Genomic DNA, 17,784 nt, shown 5'->3' with positions numbered 1-17,784 from the left:
AAGTGAGGCTACGGGCAAGAGTCCATTCGAAATCGTCATGGGGTTCCAACCCATGACCCTCAACGCCATACCCTCAACTTATGGAGGAAAACGCCCTGCAATACACAAGCTCGCCCGTGAATGGCACTAGAAAACGGACATCACACGAGCCTATCTCGACAAGGCCGCGAGGAAGATGAAAAAGTGGGTGGATACAAGGAGACGACATTTTGAGTATAAGGAAGGTGATCAAGTCATGATCAAGCTCCTGCCCAACAATTCAAGACATTGTGGAAAGTTCACAAGGGGTTAGTGAGGCGCTTCGAGGGACCCTTTCGAGTTGTACGACGTGTGGGCAACGTCTCGTACCAACTTCAACTTCCGCCAAGACTCAAGATCCATCCGGTCTTCCATGTGAGCCTTCTCAAACCATATCACGGAGATGTAAAAGACCCAAGTCGCGGAAAATCGAGGTGTGCGCCAACTACTGTTGTCACCGCATTCGACAAAGATGTGGACTACATCATTGTAGATCGCGTGATTTGGAGGAGAGGCGTGCCACCATACAATGAGTACTTCGTGAAGTGGAAAAACCTCCTCGAGAGCAAAGCCATTTGGGAACGTGAAGACGATTTGTGCAATTCACTGAGCACATCAAGAATTTTAAGCATGAGAGCGCGATGAGGACGCCACGAGCTTAGGTGGGGGAGGATGTTGCGGACTGCCCAAGTTCCTAGCCCAATTGCCCACAATTTCAGGCTAGAGAGCCCAAGACAAAGCCAAGAATGCTAGCTTGGCCCGATTCCGAAAAATTCTAGGCAACTCTAGCACACTCAAGCTTGTACATATCTAGAATTCTCTACACATTTCTAGCTCATGTAAATATCTAGAATTCTAGGCAAGTGGTAGAATTCTCTAGAGTTTTAAAGCTTGGCAAGCCTCCCCTATAAATAGGGCATGGCATTTAGCATTTGAGCAACAAGCTTAGAGCAAGCAACTCAAACACTCTTGTAAGCTCTCTTGTAATCTTTCTTGCTAGTAATACAATTTCTCTCATTTGGCTCCATTGCTCTATTCTCTCTAATTCTTTGAAAACCTCTAGGCTTAGCTAGTCGAGAAGCTCAAGGCTTATTTAGCAATATTCAGCAAAATTTGTCTGAGTGCCACGCAGGTTCATTGCGTAAAACACTCATCCCGCGACAGCCAGCTTGACTGCTTTTTATAATTTTGGCTTTGCTTTAATTTTATTTATTTTAATTCAAATTATATTGAGAATTCGATTCCTAATCATATTGGGATTTATTTTTAATCATTCTTTAATTATAATTTGAATTTTGAAAGAAAAAAGGGCTAGGGTGTGTATCTATTTAAAAGGGCGATTAGATCACATTATTTTTATCTGGAAAAGTTTGCTCTTTGTTCTTCTTGCTTTTGCCTTCATTGTTGTACATTTTACTATTCTACACTATCATTTGGAGTGCAACCTCACAATAGTAGAATCATTGTATCCTAAAGATTAAACTGTCTTTGTTACACCATCTTGCACCGAGATATTGTATCTTAAGGTGCAGAATTTGGTCTTAAGGGCAGTGTTGTCGCATGCCTTGACTGTTTTTGTTTTTGTTTCTACCCAGTTTCCTTCCAAACTTTCGCTGTTTCCATATCAAAATTTCAACAATCTTCAAACCAAATATGAGTGATCTTCCACCTTCATTAGCCACTGCACCTATTGCACTCGCAGCCCCTAGACTTCTTGATCTCTTTGTTTATGATCTTCTTGCTTCCACTTCCAACACTGGAAAAAACTTGCCAGATGCCTCCAAGATTGAATTGTTCAATGGTGAAAAATTCAAGTGTTGGCAAGAAAAGGTCTTCCATGTACTGCATGTTTATAACCTTGCTGACTACCTACAATCATCACTACTAGAAGAGGGCACTGAAGATTACGACAAGAAACTCCAGACTTGGAATGCTGGTAATAAGGTCTGCAGGCATACAATACTTAATTCTCTTGCTAGTTCCCTTTGTGATATTTATTATCCATGTTAGAATGCATATGAGATATGGGCACTACTCAAGAAAAAATATATGGTAGAAGATACTGAGACTCAATAATATATTAGTGATTTTCTACATTATCAGATGATGGATGATAAATATATGTCTGAGCAATCTATGAATATCATGTATTAGTTAATAATCTTAAAAAGGAGGAAATATTTCTTCCTGACGATTTGTGACTGGTTGTTTAATTGAAAAACTACTAGAATCATGGGGAGATTATATCAAAACGTCAAAGCATAAGAAAAAGCAAGTGAGTCTTAAAGATGCTATTATACATATTAGGATTGAGGAGAAGAATAAAATTAGAGATGTATTTGATAAAGCAAAGGAATTTCGTTCCAATGCAAATCTAATAGAGAACACTCCTCAACTTAATAAAACGCAGAACAATCCTAATGATGGACACTCTAATAACCCCAAAAGGCTCATTGCTAATAAGAAAGGTAATTGTTTTGTTTGTGGCAAAATTATTCATTATGCTAATCAATGCAGACACAAAGCTCAGTGAAAGGGAGACAACAAAAACCTCCTAAAACCAATATGGTTGAAGGAGAAGGAGATGACATCATTGTTGCTATAGTTATCTCCGAGGTGAACATGGTGGATGGAAGCAAAGATTGGGTAATTGATTTTGGTACTACAAGACATATATGTAGTAATAAAAACTCATTTTTTTGACTATACTCCCGTGAGGGAAGGAGAAAAAGTCATTTACATCATTGTTGCTATAGTTATCTCTGAGGTGAACATGGTGGATGGAAGCAAAGATTGGGTAATTGATTTTGGTACTACAAGACATATATGTAGTAATAAAAACTCATTTTTTTGACTATACTCCCGTGAGGGAAGGAGAAAAAGTCATTTACCTTGGCGATTATTAGTCTACATTAGTCCTAGGCAAGGGTAAAATTCTTCTCAAGCTTACATATGAAAAAATCATCTCACTGAGTAATGTACTCCACGTTCTTGAGATTGGATACAATCTAATGTTTGTTTTATATTGGGCAAAGCTGGGATCAAAGTGTCTTTTGAGGGTGACAAAATTGTAATGATAAAAAAATGAGATGTTTGTTGGGAAAGGGTATTGCTCTAGAGAACTCTTCAAACTCAATGTATTCAATATCATAATAAATGAAAAAGCTTCTTCTCCTACTAATGTTATTGACTCTATTAATCTTTGGCGTAAGAGACTTGGTCATGTGAATTTTTCTTATATTAAGAAAATGAAAGAACTTGGTTTACTATCTAGTTTAAGCTTGTCTAATGACAAATGCGAAGTGTGTGTGGAAGCCAAATGCACAAAGAAGACATGTAAACAAGTTCAACATAGAGAAATTGAACTTCTTAGTTTAATTCATAGTGACCTTGGTGATTTGAAATAGACCATGACCAGAGTAAGCAAAAGGTATTATATTACCTTTAATAATGATTTCTCAAGCTATACAAAAATATATATATTGAGAAATAAAGATGAAGCAGTTGAAAAGTTCTTAATTTATAAAAGTGATTTTGAAATCAATTTAATAAGAAAATTAAAAGATTAAGAACTGATAAAGGAGGTTAATATGATTCAAGTATGTTAAATGCTTATTGTGAGAATCATGATATCATTCATGAAGGGACACCTCCCTATTCACCTGAATCTAATTGTGTAGTTGAAAGGAAAAACAGAACTTTGAAGAACATGGTAAATGCCATGAAAATAAGTTCTGGGGCACCACTGAACTTGTGGGGGGAAGCGATATTGTCTGTTTGCCATGTTAAAAATAGAATACCTTGTTCGAAAATATGTAAGACACATTATGAATTATGAAGAGGCTATATGCCTAACTTATCATATCTCAAAGTGTGGGAGTGTCTTGCCAAAGTTTTAAAACTAGATCCTAAGAGAACATGGTTGGGACCAAAAACACTTCCAAGGTCAACAATTAAAAATAATTTACTTACCGAAACTGAAGAGTGGAGGAAAGAATTGCTAAAATTCTTTGAGAAAACTTTATGCATTAAAGGACGGATGAAAATAAAATTTGCAACTGGTGGCTTAAGTTCCTTAAAAAAAGAAGTTAAAGATAGTTATAAAAAGAGAAATTAAAAATAATTTCAGAAATTGGACAGTTTTGATAACTAAATTAATCATCATTCTTATGTGCACATGTTCCTTGAGTTAAAACTATAGATACTCTGCCCCCTATTAAAAGACATGAACAAATATCCACTCATAATTCAAATACAGAGGGGAAAAAATAAAATAAAATAAAATAAATGACGGACGCCCTACAATCGTGTAATCTAGGTGACAATGACGGTGAAACCATATCAATGAAACAAATTGGCAAACGTGACAAAATTATACACTTGTTGTTTAACTAAAATTCAAATAAACCAGAAGCTTGTCAAAATGTGATGAACTACATCATCCCTCATATAATGTTTGCAAATTTCTGCATAGTCCATAGGACAAGCTATGACCATCTTACTGTTGGATTAACAAATTAATAAAAAGACTACCTTACCCTTTAGAGTAATGAAAGAACAAAACATAAAGGTGGTAAAAGCTTCCTAGCAGTATCGAAGTCTTCAACAATCTTTTTCTTCTTTTTTTTTTTAATCACATGAAGATTTAGCGATTCAATCATCCAAGCACTTGACTTAAGCCATGACCATAGGCTCATTGTTAGCTTTACACAATAAGGGAGTCAAAAATACAAAACAAATTGCCGAAAAAAATTTAAATTAATAAGAAGAACTTGTTTATGTGTATAGTAAAAGGCTGAATGTTTTCATTCCTCTCCTCACATAACTTATTCACTATGGACACCTAGAGATTTAAAGGCTTATTGAATATGCAAAATGCAATCGAAATTACCAGCAAAAGTGTTGCAGTAAGATTTTATTTTCAGTTTTTTACATTTTGTTTTGCTCGAGAACTAGCAAAATTTAGATTGAGGGTTTTCGGTTGGCATAATTTATATCATATTTATTACCCTTAACTTATATTTGTTAGTTAATTAAGTTTAATAATTAATTGTAATAAGTAGTTATTTTATAATAATGCTTAAATGGAGAATTATTATAGAATAACGGGGAGTTAAAGGAATTTAGGCGGTAGAACTAAGCGTATAAAATACTTTGTGCACTCTCTCACTAAAATTCAGTTTTGACGCAAAGCTAAGGGAATCCACTCTTAATAATAGAAGCCTTGAAGTCTTAGGTTCAAGTGCAGTGTGCAGTATTACCACATCGCAAGACTTCTAGTGCAGTGTGCAGTATTACCGCTTCGCAAAAGGCTTAAAATCCACTCACTTTCTCAAGTGGATCATGTCAACTTGCCTTGGCTTTTGTCAAGTGGCCTGCGATCATGTCAACTTTGCCTTAGCTTTTGTCAAGTGGCCAACGATCATGTCAAATTTCCTTAACAATTTGATAGTGGCCAACATTTATATTTTCTTAGCTTTTTCTTGTGAACAAACTGATAATGGCCGACATTTATATTTTGAAAATGACCAAGTCAAGTCTAGTTTCAAATTAAGGAAAAAAAAAATAAAAAGGGAAGAAAGGCGTCGTCTTTGTGTTATGTCTGAACTTGTCCTGTTGTCTTTGAATTTACAACTCTCAGAAGTAGGTGAAGCTCACATACAAAGGCAAGCCAAGGAAATTGCCTCCTCACTTGTAGAAATGAATACCCACTCCGTTTATTTTCCACCCATGCTTCTTTTTTTCATCACACTGTTGCATGTTGCAGCCTTTGAGGAGGGAGACCGTGCAGCCCTCCAGGCCTTTAAGTCAATGATTGCTCATGACCCTCAAAGAATCCTGAACTCATGGAATGATTCTCGCCATTTCTGTGAATGGGACGGCGTTACATGCGGTCGCAGGCACAGACGAGTCATAGCCCTTGATCTGATGTCAAAAGCCTTGAGTGGCTCATTGTCTCCTCATATTGGCAACCTCAGCTTCCTGAGAGAGATCAATCTTATGGATAACACTATCCAAGGTGAAATTCCTCCTGAATTTGGGCGTTTGTTCAGGTTAGAAGCTCTGTTTCTAGCAAATAATTCCCTGGTTGGGAAAATTCCAGCCAACTTGTCTTATTGTTCCAGGCTCACAGTACTATCTTTAGGACAAAACAAGCTAGTAGGAAGTATTCCATTTGAGTTTGTCTTTCTATACAAACTCAAAGGACTATCTTTACACAAAAACAATTTGACAGGAGGCATCTCTCCCTTTCTCGGGAATCTAACATTCCTCGAACTTGTGTCTCTATCTTACAACTCTTTTGAAGGAAATATTCCAGATTCATTGGGTCAATTGAAAGAGTTGAAAAGTCTTGCAATTGGCGTAAACAACCTCTCCGGTAAAATCCCTCCTTCCATTTGCAATCTTTCCTTCCTTGTCAATTTTTCGGTGTCTCAAAATCAAATCCATGGGAGTCTTCCATCATGTTTAGGTCTTAATTTTCCTAATCTCAAATTCTTCCAAATCGACCAAAACTTCTTCACTGGATCCATTCCTGTATCTTTATCCAATGCTTCAAAACTAGAAGTTATTCAAATTGCGAATAACAGTTTTTCTGGAAAATTTTCAGTCAATTTTGGAGGCATGAAAAATCTTTCACACCTAATTTTACAATCTAGTAATTTAGGAAGCGGGGAAAGTGATGAGATGGGGTTTATTAATTCTTTGGCCAATTGTAGCAAATTGCGAGTTCTAAGTTTTGGTAGAAATCAATTTAGAGGAGTATTGCCACATTCAATAACTAATCTGTCAAGTCAACTTCAAGTTTTGTTCCTTGGGTTTAATCAGTTATATGGAAGCATACCTTCAGGGATAGGTAACCTTGTTAACTTATATTTATTAGCGATGGAGCAAAACCAATTTATAGGCACAATTCCTCAAGAAATGGGTAAGCTTTTGAACTTACAGGGCTTGGATTTTGGAGGCAACCATTTCTCAGGGAAAATTCCTTCCACTCTAGGAAATTTGTCATCATTAAGTGAAATTGTATTAAGCAATAACAATTTATCCGGAGTCATCCCTTCTAGTCTTGGAAATTTGAAACGATTGGCACTTTTAGAAATGTCTGGAAATGACCTCAGTGGAACGATCCCAGAAGAGATTTTCAATATATCCTCTCTTTCAAATTCACTGATTTTAGCCCAAAACCACATTGTTGGATCTATATCTCCAAGAATCGGTAATCTAAAAGCTTTGAGGATTTTTGATGTGTCTAGTAATGACTTATCTGGTGAAATTCCAAGTGAACTTGGTCTTTGCTCTAGTCTTGAAGATATTTATCTAGTGGGAAACTACTTCCACGGATCTATTCCTTCATTTTTCAGTAATTTGAAAAGTATTAAAAAGGTTGATCTTTCTCGGAATAATTTGTCTGGCCCAATTCCAATATTCCTCGAGACTCTTTCTCTGGAATATCTTAACTTATCCTTCAATGATTTCGAGGGAAAACTACCAACAAAAGGAATTTTTGCAAATGCAAGTGCAATATCAATTGTGGGTTGTAATAGACTTTGTGGGGGCATACCTGAATTCCAGCTGCCCAAATGCACCGAGAATAAATCAAGTAGTCAGAAGATCTCTCGAAGATTGAAAATAATAATCTCAACTGTAAGTGCCTTTTCAGGACTAGTCATGGTGTCATTTTTCATTTTCTATTGGTACAAATGGAGGAGGGAGCCTTCCAGGCAACCTTCAAGACCAATGACAACAAAAACATTTCCAAAGATGTGTTATAAAAGCCTCTTCAAAGCGACTGATGGGTTTTCTTCAACACACTTGATTGGAGTGGGTAGCTTTGGCTCAGTGTATAAGGGATTACTTGATGAAGATGGAACTATTGTTGCAATCAAAGTGATTAACCTTCAACGCCAAGGAGCTTCTCAGAGTTTCAAGGCTGAATGCAAAGCCTTGAAAAATATCCGTCATAAAAATCTTGTCAAGGTCATAACTTCATGCTCAAGTATTGATTTTCAAGGTAATGACTTTAAGGCTATTGTTTATGAGTACATGCTAAATGGGAGTCTTGAAAAATGGTTGCATCCAGAAGCAGTTGCACAAAGAGATGAAGAAATTGAAATTCAGAAACTCACCCTTCTTCGGAGAATAAGTATCGCAATTGATGTGGCATCTGCACTAGACTATCTTCATCACCACTGCCAAGAACCAATTCTCCATTGTGATCTAAAGCCAAGCAATATCCTTCTCGATAATGACTTGACTGCTAAAATTGGTGATTTTGGACTAGCTAGAATTTTTCATCAAGCAGTCTCAAATCCAGCTTTAACCAGCTCCGTTGGTGTAAGGGGAACAATTGGCTATGCAGCCCCAGGTTATAACTTATATTCTATTTCATAATTTATATATTTTGTCTTTTAATTTCTTTTTGCAACTCCTAACTTCTTAATAAATCTTATATTGAATGGCAGAGTATGGCCTTGGAAGTGAGGTGTCAACAAATGGAGATGTTTATAGTTATGGAATATTGCTATTAGAAATGGTGATAACAAAAAAACCCACAGATGTTATGTTTGAGGGGGACTTGAATCTTCACAACTTTGCAAGAATGGCCTTGCCTGATCGTGTGATGGATATTGTGGATCCCATACTTCTAAATGATGGTGAAATTTTGATTAGCACTGATAAACATAAGCAAAGGCAAGCAAGAATCAGTAGCAGATTAGAATGTCTCATTTCTCTAATTAGAATTGGAGTTGCTTGTTCAATGGAGTCACCGCAAGATCGAATGAACATGACAAATGTTGTCCATGAGTTACAATCGGTCAAGAAAATTCTCCTTGAATGTGAAACTATTCAACAAGCAAACAAATATAACTAGATGATACAATATTCTCTTGTAGCTTTTGTCGAAGTGAAATAAATTTACATTGTATCTTTGTGAGAGTTAAAAAAAAGGCTCATTACTTTGTTTTATGTCTTTTTCAGTCATAGTCTTATGAATCACAAGGCAACAAAGTTAAAAGCTTCATCAAACCGAAGAAAGTGAAATTTGATCTTAGACAAAATAAGATGGAATATTGCTATTAGAAATGGTGATAACAAAAAAACCCACAGATGTTATGTTTGAGGGGGACTTGAATCTTCACAACTTTGCAAGAATGGCCTTGCCTGATCGTGTGATGGATATTGTGGATCCAATACTTCTAAATGATGGTGAAATTTTGATTAGCACTGATAACCATAAGCAAAGGCAAGCAAGAATTAGTAGAAGATTAGAATGTCTCATTTCTCTAATTAGAATTGGAGTTGCTTGTTCAATGGAGTCACCGCAAGATCGAATGAACATGACTAATGTTGTCCATGAGTTACAATCGGTCAAGAAAATTCTCCTTGAATGTGAAACTATTCAACAAGCAAACAAATATAACTAGATGATACAATATTCTCTTGTAGCTTTTGTCGAAGTGAAATAAATTTACATTGTATCTTTGTGAGAGTTAAAAAAAAGGCTCATTACTTTGTTTTATGTCTTTTTCCGTTACAGTCTTATGAATCACAAGGCAACAAAGTTAAAAGCTTCATCAAACCGAAGAAAGTGAAATTTGATCTTAGACAAAATAAGGTTGCAGGAGGGAATAGTAATTTTATCACACATGTATAATTGTATAGGTTTATAACAAAAATTTTGGCAGCATGTAGAGGCAGAAGCAATTAGATTTCAAGTCCAAGTTGCTATTGCCTTTGATGATGATAGAGTCAGATGCTATGAAAATATTGTAAATTTGATAAAAGGTAATGAAAGCAGTTCTAAAGAGATCTTTGTCTAGTTTTAGAAATTCAATGAAGAGATGATAATAATGTAACACCCCAAAAATTACCCATGAAAACACAAGGGTAAAATTGGAATGAAACCTCACATCATTTATTCTTATTAATAAATCTCAAGATAAACAACTATTATTCATACTTCAACTGAATCCTTACATAAAACATATGAAATAAACTCTCCAAAGTAAAGTCTCTAATCCAAAATAAAAAGTCTAACCAAATTTAATCTTTAAAGCAACTCCAAAGATCCACTAAGAAAAATTCTCCATCTAAGCACCCAAGCCACATTTCTAATCAATCTGCAAAATATTATAGACGAGGGGTGAGCCGTCAACTCGATAAGCAAATCCATGCACAATATTTGAAAACCTTTGTCAAGAATCGTTAAACATTTTATATCTTCATTTAGCATAAGGGGTGGATTCATATAAAAACATTTATAAAAACATTAAAGCGTAAACATTGGTAGCTCATGCCTCGTAGTCATCATCATTCATCATTCATCATTTAGGGTGTTATACCCCGCATTGTTCCTCATTCAGGGTACTATACCCCACATTGTTCGTAACATCCTTGTGCACAAGATCATCATCATACCAGCAAGCTGGCCATAACATTTCATAACATCATAACATTAACATCATATACATTGCTACGGACTATGAGCCAAAACATTTTTGAATCCACCATACATTCTTTCATAAATAGCATTTAAAGTCTTCTAAAACATTTAAGAGCCTTTCTTTAATCATTTAATTCTTTTAGAAAATTCTTTAAGAAAACATTTTGTTTAAGAAAACTAATTTCTTAAGAAAAATTCATTTTAAAATAATTTTATATAAATTCATTTAAAAGTGTTTTTATTTTACAAAATTCATTTAAATATTTTAGAAATCAGTTTTGTAAAAATTTCCATTTAAACATAATTTTTGTAACATAAATTGCATTTATTATAAAGCACATTATGCATGAATCTACTTACCTCGATCCGTAGCAATCAATTCAATACCTCAAGAACAACCAACGAGCTCACCCACGTCCTAAAATCATCATAAAAAATATTCTTATCAATATCAACTCTAACCTTAAACATAATCCCAATCATCCTTAAATCATATACACTAATACTACCTTAATACTTATACATATTCTAAACATATCCTATACTTATGAGTATCCTACACATGCTGATTTTTAATAACCTATACACATGTCGGAAAACCATGAAAATTTACAGAGGCACTGTGAACATGCATAGCATTGCATACAATATTTCACAAAAAATCAGCACACGTCAAAATCGAGTCAGAATATTGACCTTTCACCAAAGTAACAAAAACTGTCCAGCACTGACCAAAACAATCATTTTCCACTTAGAAAATTCATAAAATATTCTTTGGTACTCGAAATAATATGCTTCTTTTTTCTAATTACAGAAGACACATTCAAAAAGCATATAATTAAAATTCATAATTTTTGGACTCCTGAAACTATTTGAAAACGTTTTATTTCCGAGAACATCTAACCCGTCCAGAAAATTCCAGATTTGAAAACAGAATTTCAAAAATTCGTATCTTTTATTTTACATCCCAAAAATCGTGATTCCAGTTTTTAAAGACAGAGGAAAGATTGAAATTGCATTATAAAATCCTAACATGGCCTGTAATATTCATAAACTAGCCCAACTGTTACACGTTTCAGCTTCTGAAATTCTGGAAAACAGTTTCCAGATTTGCAGCAGCCATATGTTACGATTTTTAGTAATTCAACCATAAAGAATAAAACTACGAAATTAAATATGCAAGCATAGGAGACATAGATCTGTTGGCACAAAAATCGCCATAATTTTAAAGGATGTGTAACCTTATACAAAAATTTCCAGAGTTGAGAACCCCTAAACCCTATATACCCTAAACCTTAAACCAGTAACCCAACTTCGAAAACCCATAACAATTTGCATACTCAGACGATTTCAACACAAAACCTATCAATGGAAAGCCTAGGATGTCTAGTTACATGACATGTAAGATATTCACGTGATTCTAACTAAAGAAAATGATTTCAAGCAAGGAATAGAGACTGTTCATATCATCACAACATTACAAACACACATATAATACCCAAATCATACTACAAGTAATTAAAGGCAAACAATTCCATAAAAATAAATCATATAAGTCGAAGAAATACTAAATACTTTAAGGCAAACACTAACAAAGGAAGTGATAAAACTTTCTTTTCGTTCTCCAAAGACTTATATTTCCTTCTTTTCTTTCTAGGGTTTGTAACGGTGTAAAAAAATAAAAGAGGGCTTCTTAAAAAGATGGTTTTCTCTTAAATACTTGGTAATTAATAAATATTTAAAAAAAAACTAATAACTTACGTAACTTATTTAAAACAATCCGATAAATTTTACTCACACACAAACACTCAATAATAACTATCCTACTCAATTTAATAAGGGCAAAAGAGGAAAAATAAATAAATAAAAATTGGGCGTTACAAACAATGTAATTGTTTAGCTTATAGAAGAGCTAAACTGAGCTCAGTTATATATATTGAAACGACCCGCCCCGAATCTCCCTCGGGCGAGTCAATCTAGTCTCATCAAAATGGACTTGATAATAATATAATTAGTAAGGATTCTGTCGAAAATTCGACAGAGTCTCCTTTATATATATATCACTCCCAATCTATAAATATGTAAGACAAACACTCCCAATATAATTCAATATACAACAAACTCCAGTGATCAACATCTTCAACCAAAATGCTGAGTTTTATATCTCCAGAGTCTCAAAAGATAATATTATAACTAATATTAATATCTCAGTTTATTCTTAATCCCCAAAGAATAATATAACAAAAATTATACAATCCCAAAAGAACAAGATGACCAAGATGTCTTAACAAAAACATCTATATCTTCTAACACCATCACGTGGCCAAGACTCAAAATATATTTACAATCGGTGGGTCAGTCTGGTGTACCTGCAACCTCCTGGTGAGGGGGGAAAATAATAATAAAAAACGGGGTGAGTTTAAAACTCAGTGAGATCAGTGAATGGATAATAGTTTTTGAAATTAATTTTTACTTTAAAAGAAATAATCATATCATTTTCAAACACGATTTCATCAAACCATATGAGAGAAACCAGTAGTAAATCATTTAACATTTAAATCATATTACTAACCATGAAAAGCATATATAATATTGTACCAAATAACCATGGAAATCATATCACAATATCATATAAAATACACAAATCTGAAAATAATCTCCAAATAAGTACCCAGGGAAATAATCTCGTCACATCCGGACCTTAACGGACGGGTAATGACGTACTATCTGGGTACTGTCATGCCCTGGAGCTACACGGATAGACAGAGAAATACCATCTCATATCTCATCATATCTGTGCATGCATAATCTAGTCCCCAAAGGACAAAAGCACCCAAGCACAAAGGCATGTATCTCGTCTGTATCTCAATATCTGTCTGTATCTAATATCTGTATCTCTGTAATCATCATACCACATGCATATGCCCCCAAAAGGCAGAAACGCCCAAACACACGGCCCAAAGCCTCTATGTGTGGTCAGACAGGCCCCAAAGGCCTATCATCTCATCTCATCTGTATCACTGTATCTAGAGGGAATGGTACTGTCCAATGCTTTTAAAAACAATCTCTATATTCATATAGATGTATATTCTAATCATACTTTAAATCATATATTTCTTTTCATTATCACATCTAAATCCACTTTTCTCATCTTTAAAATACTATTATATTTCATTCAAAGTCGACACGGAAAACTATTGACCAAACATTTTAATATAATATTAATGCGTGTATAAAATCCATTTCGAGGAAATCATTAAATCAGAACATTTAAAATACTTATTTTGCAAACATGCTTTACTATCATAATTAACTATGAAAATAGGTTTTATATATTCCACTCACAGTGACGGTGTTCACGCTCGGTTATCGTCCACGTCCGCGGACCAGTTCTCGTTCGCGGATCCTCCTAAATCAAGGAAACAACATAATTTTTTTTCGTAAATCAGAATTACGACTAAATTTATGCAATAAACTCGAAACGAACATCTATCCATAAATTTACAACTCCCGTGTCGATAAAATTACTAAAATGCCCTCGAGTCCGTAAATCATTAAAATACTTCGAAATCATAAATCACCGAATTACCCTCGGAATCGTAATTACACCCAATCCTCAATTTTAGGAATTACTAAAATATCCACAGGCTCAGAAATTACAAAATCGCCCTCAGAGTGTGAAATTACCGAAATGCCCTTGCCGGTCAACGGTCACCGAAAATTGGTCAACGCTGGCTGGGAAGCTCAAGTCTGAAAGTTCCAATCACGCTGAGTTCAATGGTACCGGCGGTGAGCTACAACGCGCGGCAATGACGCTGGAATCTAGCTCGACAGTCGTGAATTCCAACAATTGACCGGCGGCAAAACAGTGACTCTCGGTGGCTATGGATGGTCGGAAATGTAAGAGGGAGTCGTGAGGAATAAAATCCAACCGGTGGTGTCACCCAAAACCGGCGAAAATCCTGACAGAACAAAGTGAAACAGTCGTGGGTTTTCAAGCTTCGATTGCCGGCGTTTCGGTTGGTTTTCGGCGGTGAGGATGGCAGGGGAACGACGGCCGACTTCTAAGCTTCATATCGGTACCAAGCTTTGCTTCCTTACAAGATCAACCATTGCCTAGGACCTTGAACAAGATTAATCAAGTTGTTAATTTGCAAGACTCAACCCAGAAACCTTAAAGTAATAATTCTCAGAATTGCCAACCAAGATTATAGACAGAGATTAAAGAAAAAACAACTCACAAAGCAACAAGAAATAAAGATTTATGTGGTTCAGTTGTTCCAATAATGGCACAACTTACATCCACGAGAGAGGCCTTTTGATTAGTCTTTTATTGATTATCAAGGGAAAATCTATTACAAAGAGATACAAGTGAATACAAAGAATCCTCTCGAACTAATCCTCCTATTTCTCTCCTTCCTATCACTCTAGAAATCATCGTCTCTAAGTGGCTGCGTTACTTAGCTTTATAACTACATCACTAACAAGAATCATGAACCCAGATTGCACAACTTCCTGACACGTGGATAACAGAAATAACGATCTTGAGCTGAAGCTGGTCACATGCCTCTCACATGTATCACTTAAAGATGCTCCAAACAACATGTCTGGGCTGTCGTTTTGAAGTTAATTGGTTATACGTGAAACATGTGCTTTCTCACGTGACCTTAGCTTATGACTTCCATATTAAATGTTGTCGTTTTAACCTCATGAGTTTGATTCACTAACGCACTTCACAATTCTCCACCTTGAATTAATACTCCCAATCATACTCCTTCTCCATCAACAACATCTTTAAAAGCTACTTAACCCAGTTATGTTCAAGCATAGCTTGAGCTTGGCTGTTGGAACAACTTTAGTAAGCATATCTGTAGAATTTTGGCATGTATGTATTTTGACTAGTTTGATAGCCCTTTTTGAGACTTCATATATGATAAAATGAATCTTTATATCTATATGCTTAGTTTTCTCAGGATGTGTTGGATTATTACTCAAGTGAATTGCACTTGAGCTATCATAGAAGACTGGCACTGACCTCTGCATTTTTCCCAATTCTGACACCAATCCCTTAAGCCATGATGCTTATTTTACAGCTTCAGTTGCAGCTGTATATTCAGCTTCTGTAGTTGAAAGAGCAACTACATAATGCAGTGTAACTTTCCAATTAATCAAACATCTATTGAGCATAAACACATAACCAGTCAGGGACCTTATTCTATCCAAATCTCTAGCATAGTCTGAGTCTACATAACCCCAAAATCCATCTTTTTTGCATGTGTTTCTCTCATACACTCATCCACAATTCAAAGTACCATTTAGATACCTCATAATCCACTTAACAGCCATCCAGTGTTCTTTTCCAGGTGAGGCCATATACCTGCTTACAACACTAATAACATGTGTAATATTAGGCCTAGTTAAGACCATTGCATACATTAAACACCCCATTGCATTTGTATAAGGGATTTTAACCATTTCATGCTTTTCTTCTTCTGTTGTTGGACACTATGAACAGCTAAGTTTGAAGTGTGAGGCCAAAGGTGTTTGTACTAGTTCGGAGCTATTCATCTAATAGGTGGCAAGTACTTTCTTTAGATATCTTTCTTGTGACAGAAACAACATACCATCCTTCTTGTTCTTTTTTATCTCCATCCCTAATATCTTTTTAGCCCTGCCCAAGTCCTTCATATCAAATTCAGAATTAAGCAATAGCTTTAGATCATCAATGACTTCCATGTCCTTACTTGCTAATAACATGTCATCGACATATAATAGCAAATACACATATGCACTGCCCTTCATTACGTTATAATAAACACAGCAGTCATAATTGCTGCACTTGTTGAATCCATTTGTCACCATGAATTCATCAAATCTTAGGTACCATTGCCTTGGGGACTGTTTTAACCCATATAATGATTTCTTCAACAAGTAAACATGATCTTTCTTCAAAGGGTCTTCAATTCTTTTAGGTTGAGCCATAAGTATTTCTTTTTGGAGTCTACCATGCAAGAAGGCAGTCTTGACATCAAGTTGACCAAGTTCCATGTCTTCAACTGCAGTTAAGACAATAATCACCCTTATGGATGCATGTCTGATAGTAGGAGAAAAAACTTCTTTAATCCACCCATTCCTTTTGTGTGTACCCCTTTGCAACCAGCCTTGCCTTGAATCTTTTAGGTTCTAAACTAGTCAAGCCTTTTTTAACTTTGAAGATCCATTTGCACCCAACCACTCTTCTATTTGCTGGCCTCTTAACCAATTCCCAAGTTTCATTATTGTATAAAGAAGACATTTCTTCATCCATAGCCTTTTGCCAATTTTCCTTATGAGGACCCTATGTAGTCTCTTTAAAGGTCTTTAGTTCATCAACTTCAATGTCTTATGCAGCTGCTAAAGGAAAAGCAATTATGTCTGCATAACTAAACCGCTTAAGTGGCCTTATGGTTTTTCTCATCCTATCCCTGGTGAGTTAATAACTTATTTCCTAAGTACATGATTATGACTGTGTTTGTTGATAAGTTTCCAATGTGTTATCTGCATCACTATCAACATCTTGAGAATCTAAAGCTTTCTTGATGCCTCCATGACTAGATGCCTCCACCTTAAACTCCACTACCTCAGAATTCTTTGTGCCAGAGTTTGTTCCCTCAATAGTCTGCCTTTTCACTATTAATTCATATTCATTAAAAATAACATCTCTGCTTATTATGCATTTAGGGGGATTTAAATCAATACAGTAGATTTTATACCCTTTCACCCCTTCTAGGTACCCTATGAATACCCCTTTCGATGTTCTAGGTACAAGTTTTCTTTGTCTAACATGAACATAAGCAAAACAATCAAAGGCTTTCATGTTACCATAGCTAGCTGGTTTACCCCCCTCCCCACACTTCAAAAGGTATTTTAAATCCTATAGCAGATGAAGGGCTTAAATTCACTAGATATGTTGTTGTCATTAATATTTCTACCCATAGGGACTTAGGTAGCTTAGATTGAATGAGCATACATCTTACTCTTTCCATAAATGTCATATTCAATCTCTCTGCCAACCTATTCTGTTGAGGATTCAACCTCACAGTTCTGTGCCCAACTATGCCCTCTTTTGCACAATAGCTCTCAAACTGCTGGTTATAAAACTCTAACCTATTATCTACCATTAGCTTTTTAACCTTCTTAACCCTCTTACCAGTTTGATTTTCAACCAAACTTTTCCACTCTTTAAATTTTTCAAATACTTTATCCTTATTCTTTAAAGCATAAGACTAAACCTTCCTTGAAAAATCATTAATGATGGTAACAAAATATCTTTTTCCACC

General features: G+C 35.4%; 1 protein-coding gene across 1 annotated transcript; it reads left to right on the top strand.

The window, feature by feature from the left end:
* Window positions 1–5,631: 5,631 nt before the first annotated feature.
* LOC107177291 (probable LRR receptor-like serine/threonine-protein kinase At3g47570) lies at window positions 5,632–8,964 on the top strand. The gene is made up of 2 exons (XM_015530933.3): window positions 5,632–8,386; window positions 8,484–8,964. The coding sequence occupies exons 1-2, from the start codon at window positions 5,719–5,721 to the stop codon at window positions 8,891–8,893; spliced, it is 3,078 nt and encodes a 1,025-aa protein (XP_015386419.3). The 5' UTR covers window positions 5,632–5,718; the 3' UTR covers window positions 8,894–8,964.
* The last annotated feature ends 8,820 nt before the right edge of the window (window positions 8,965–17,784 follow it).

Source organism: Citrus sinensis, chromosome 6, assembly GCF_022201045.2.
Source record: "Citrus sinensis cultivar Valencia sweet orange chromosome 6, DVS_A1.0, whole genome shotgun sequence".
In the NCBI taxonomy this organism is placed as follows: Eukaryota; Viridiplantae; Streptophyta; class Magnoliopsida; order Sapindales; family Rutaceae; genus Citrus; species Citrus sinensis.
Note: the sequence above shows the minus strand (reverse complement) of the source record. Positions and strands in the feature narration are given on the sequence as shown.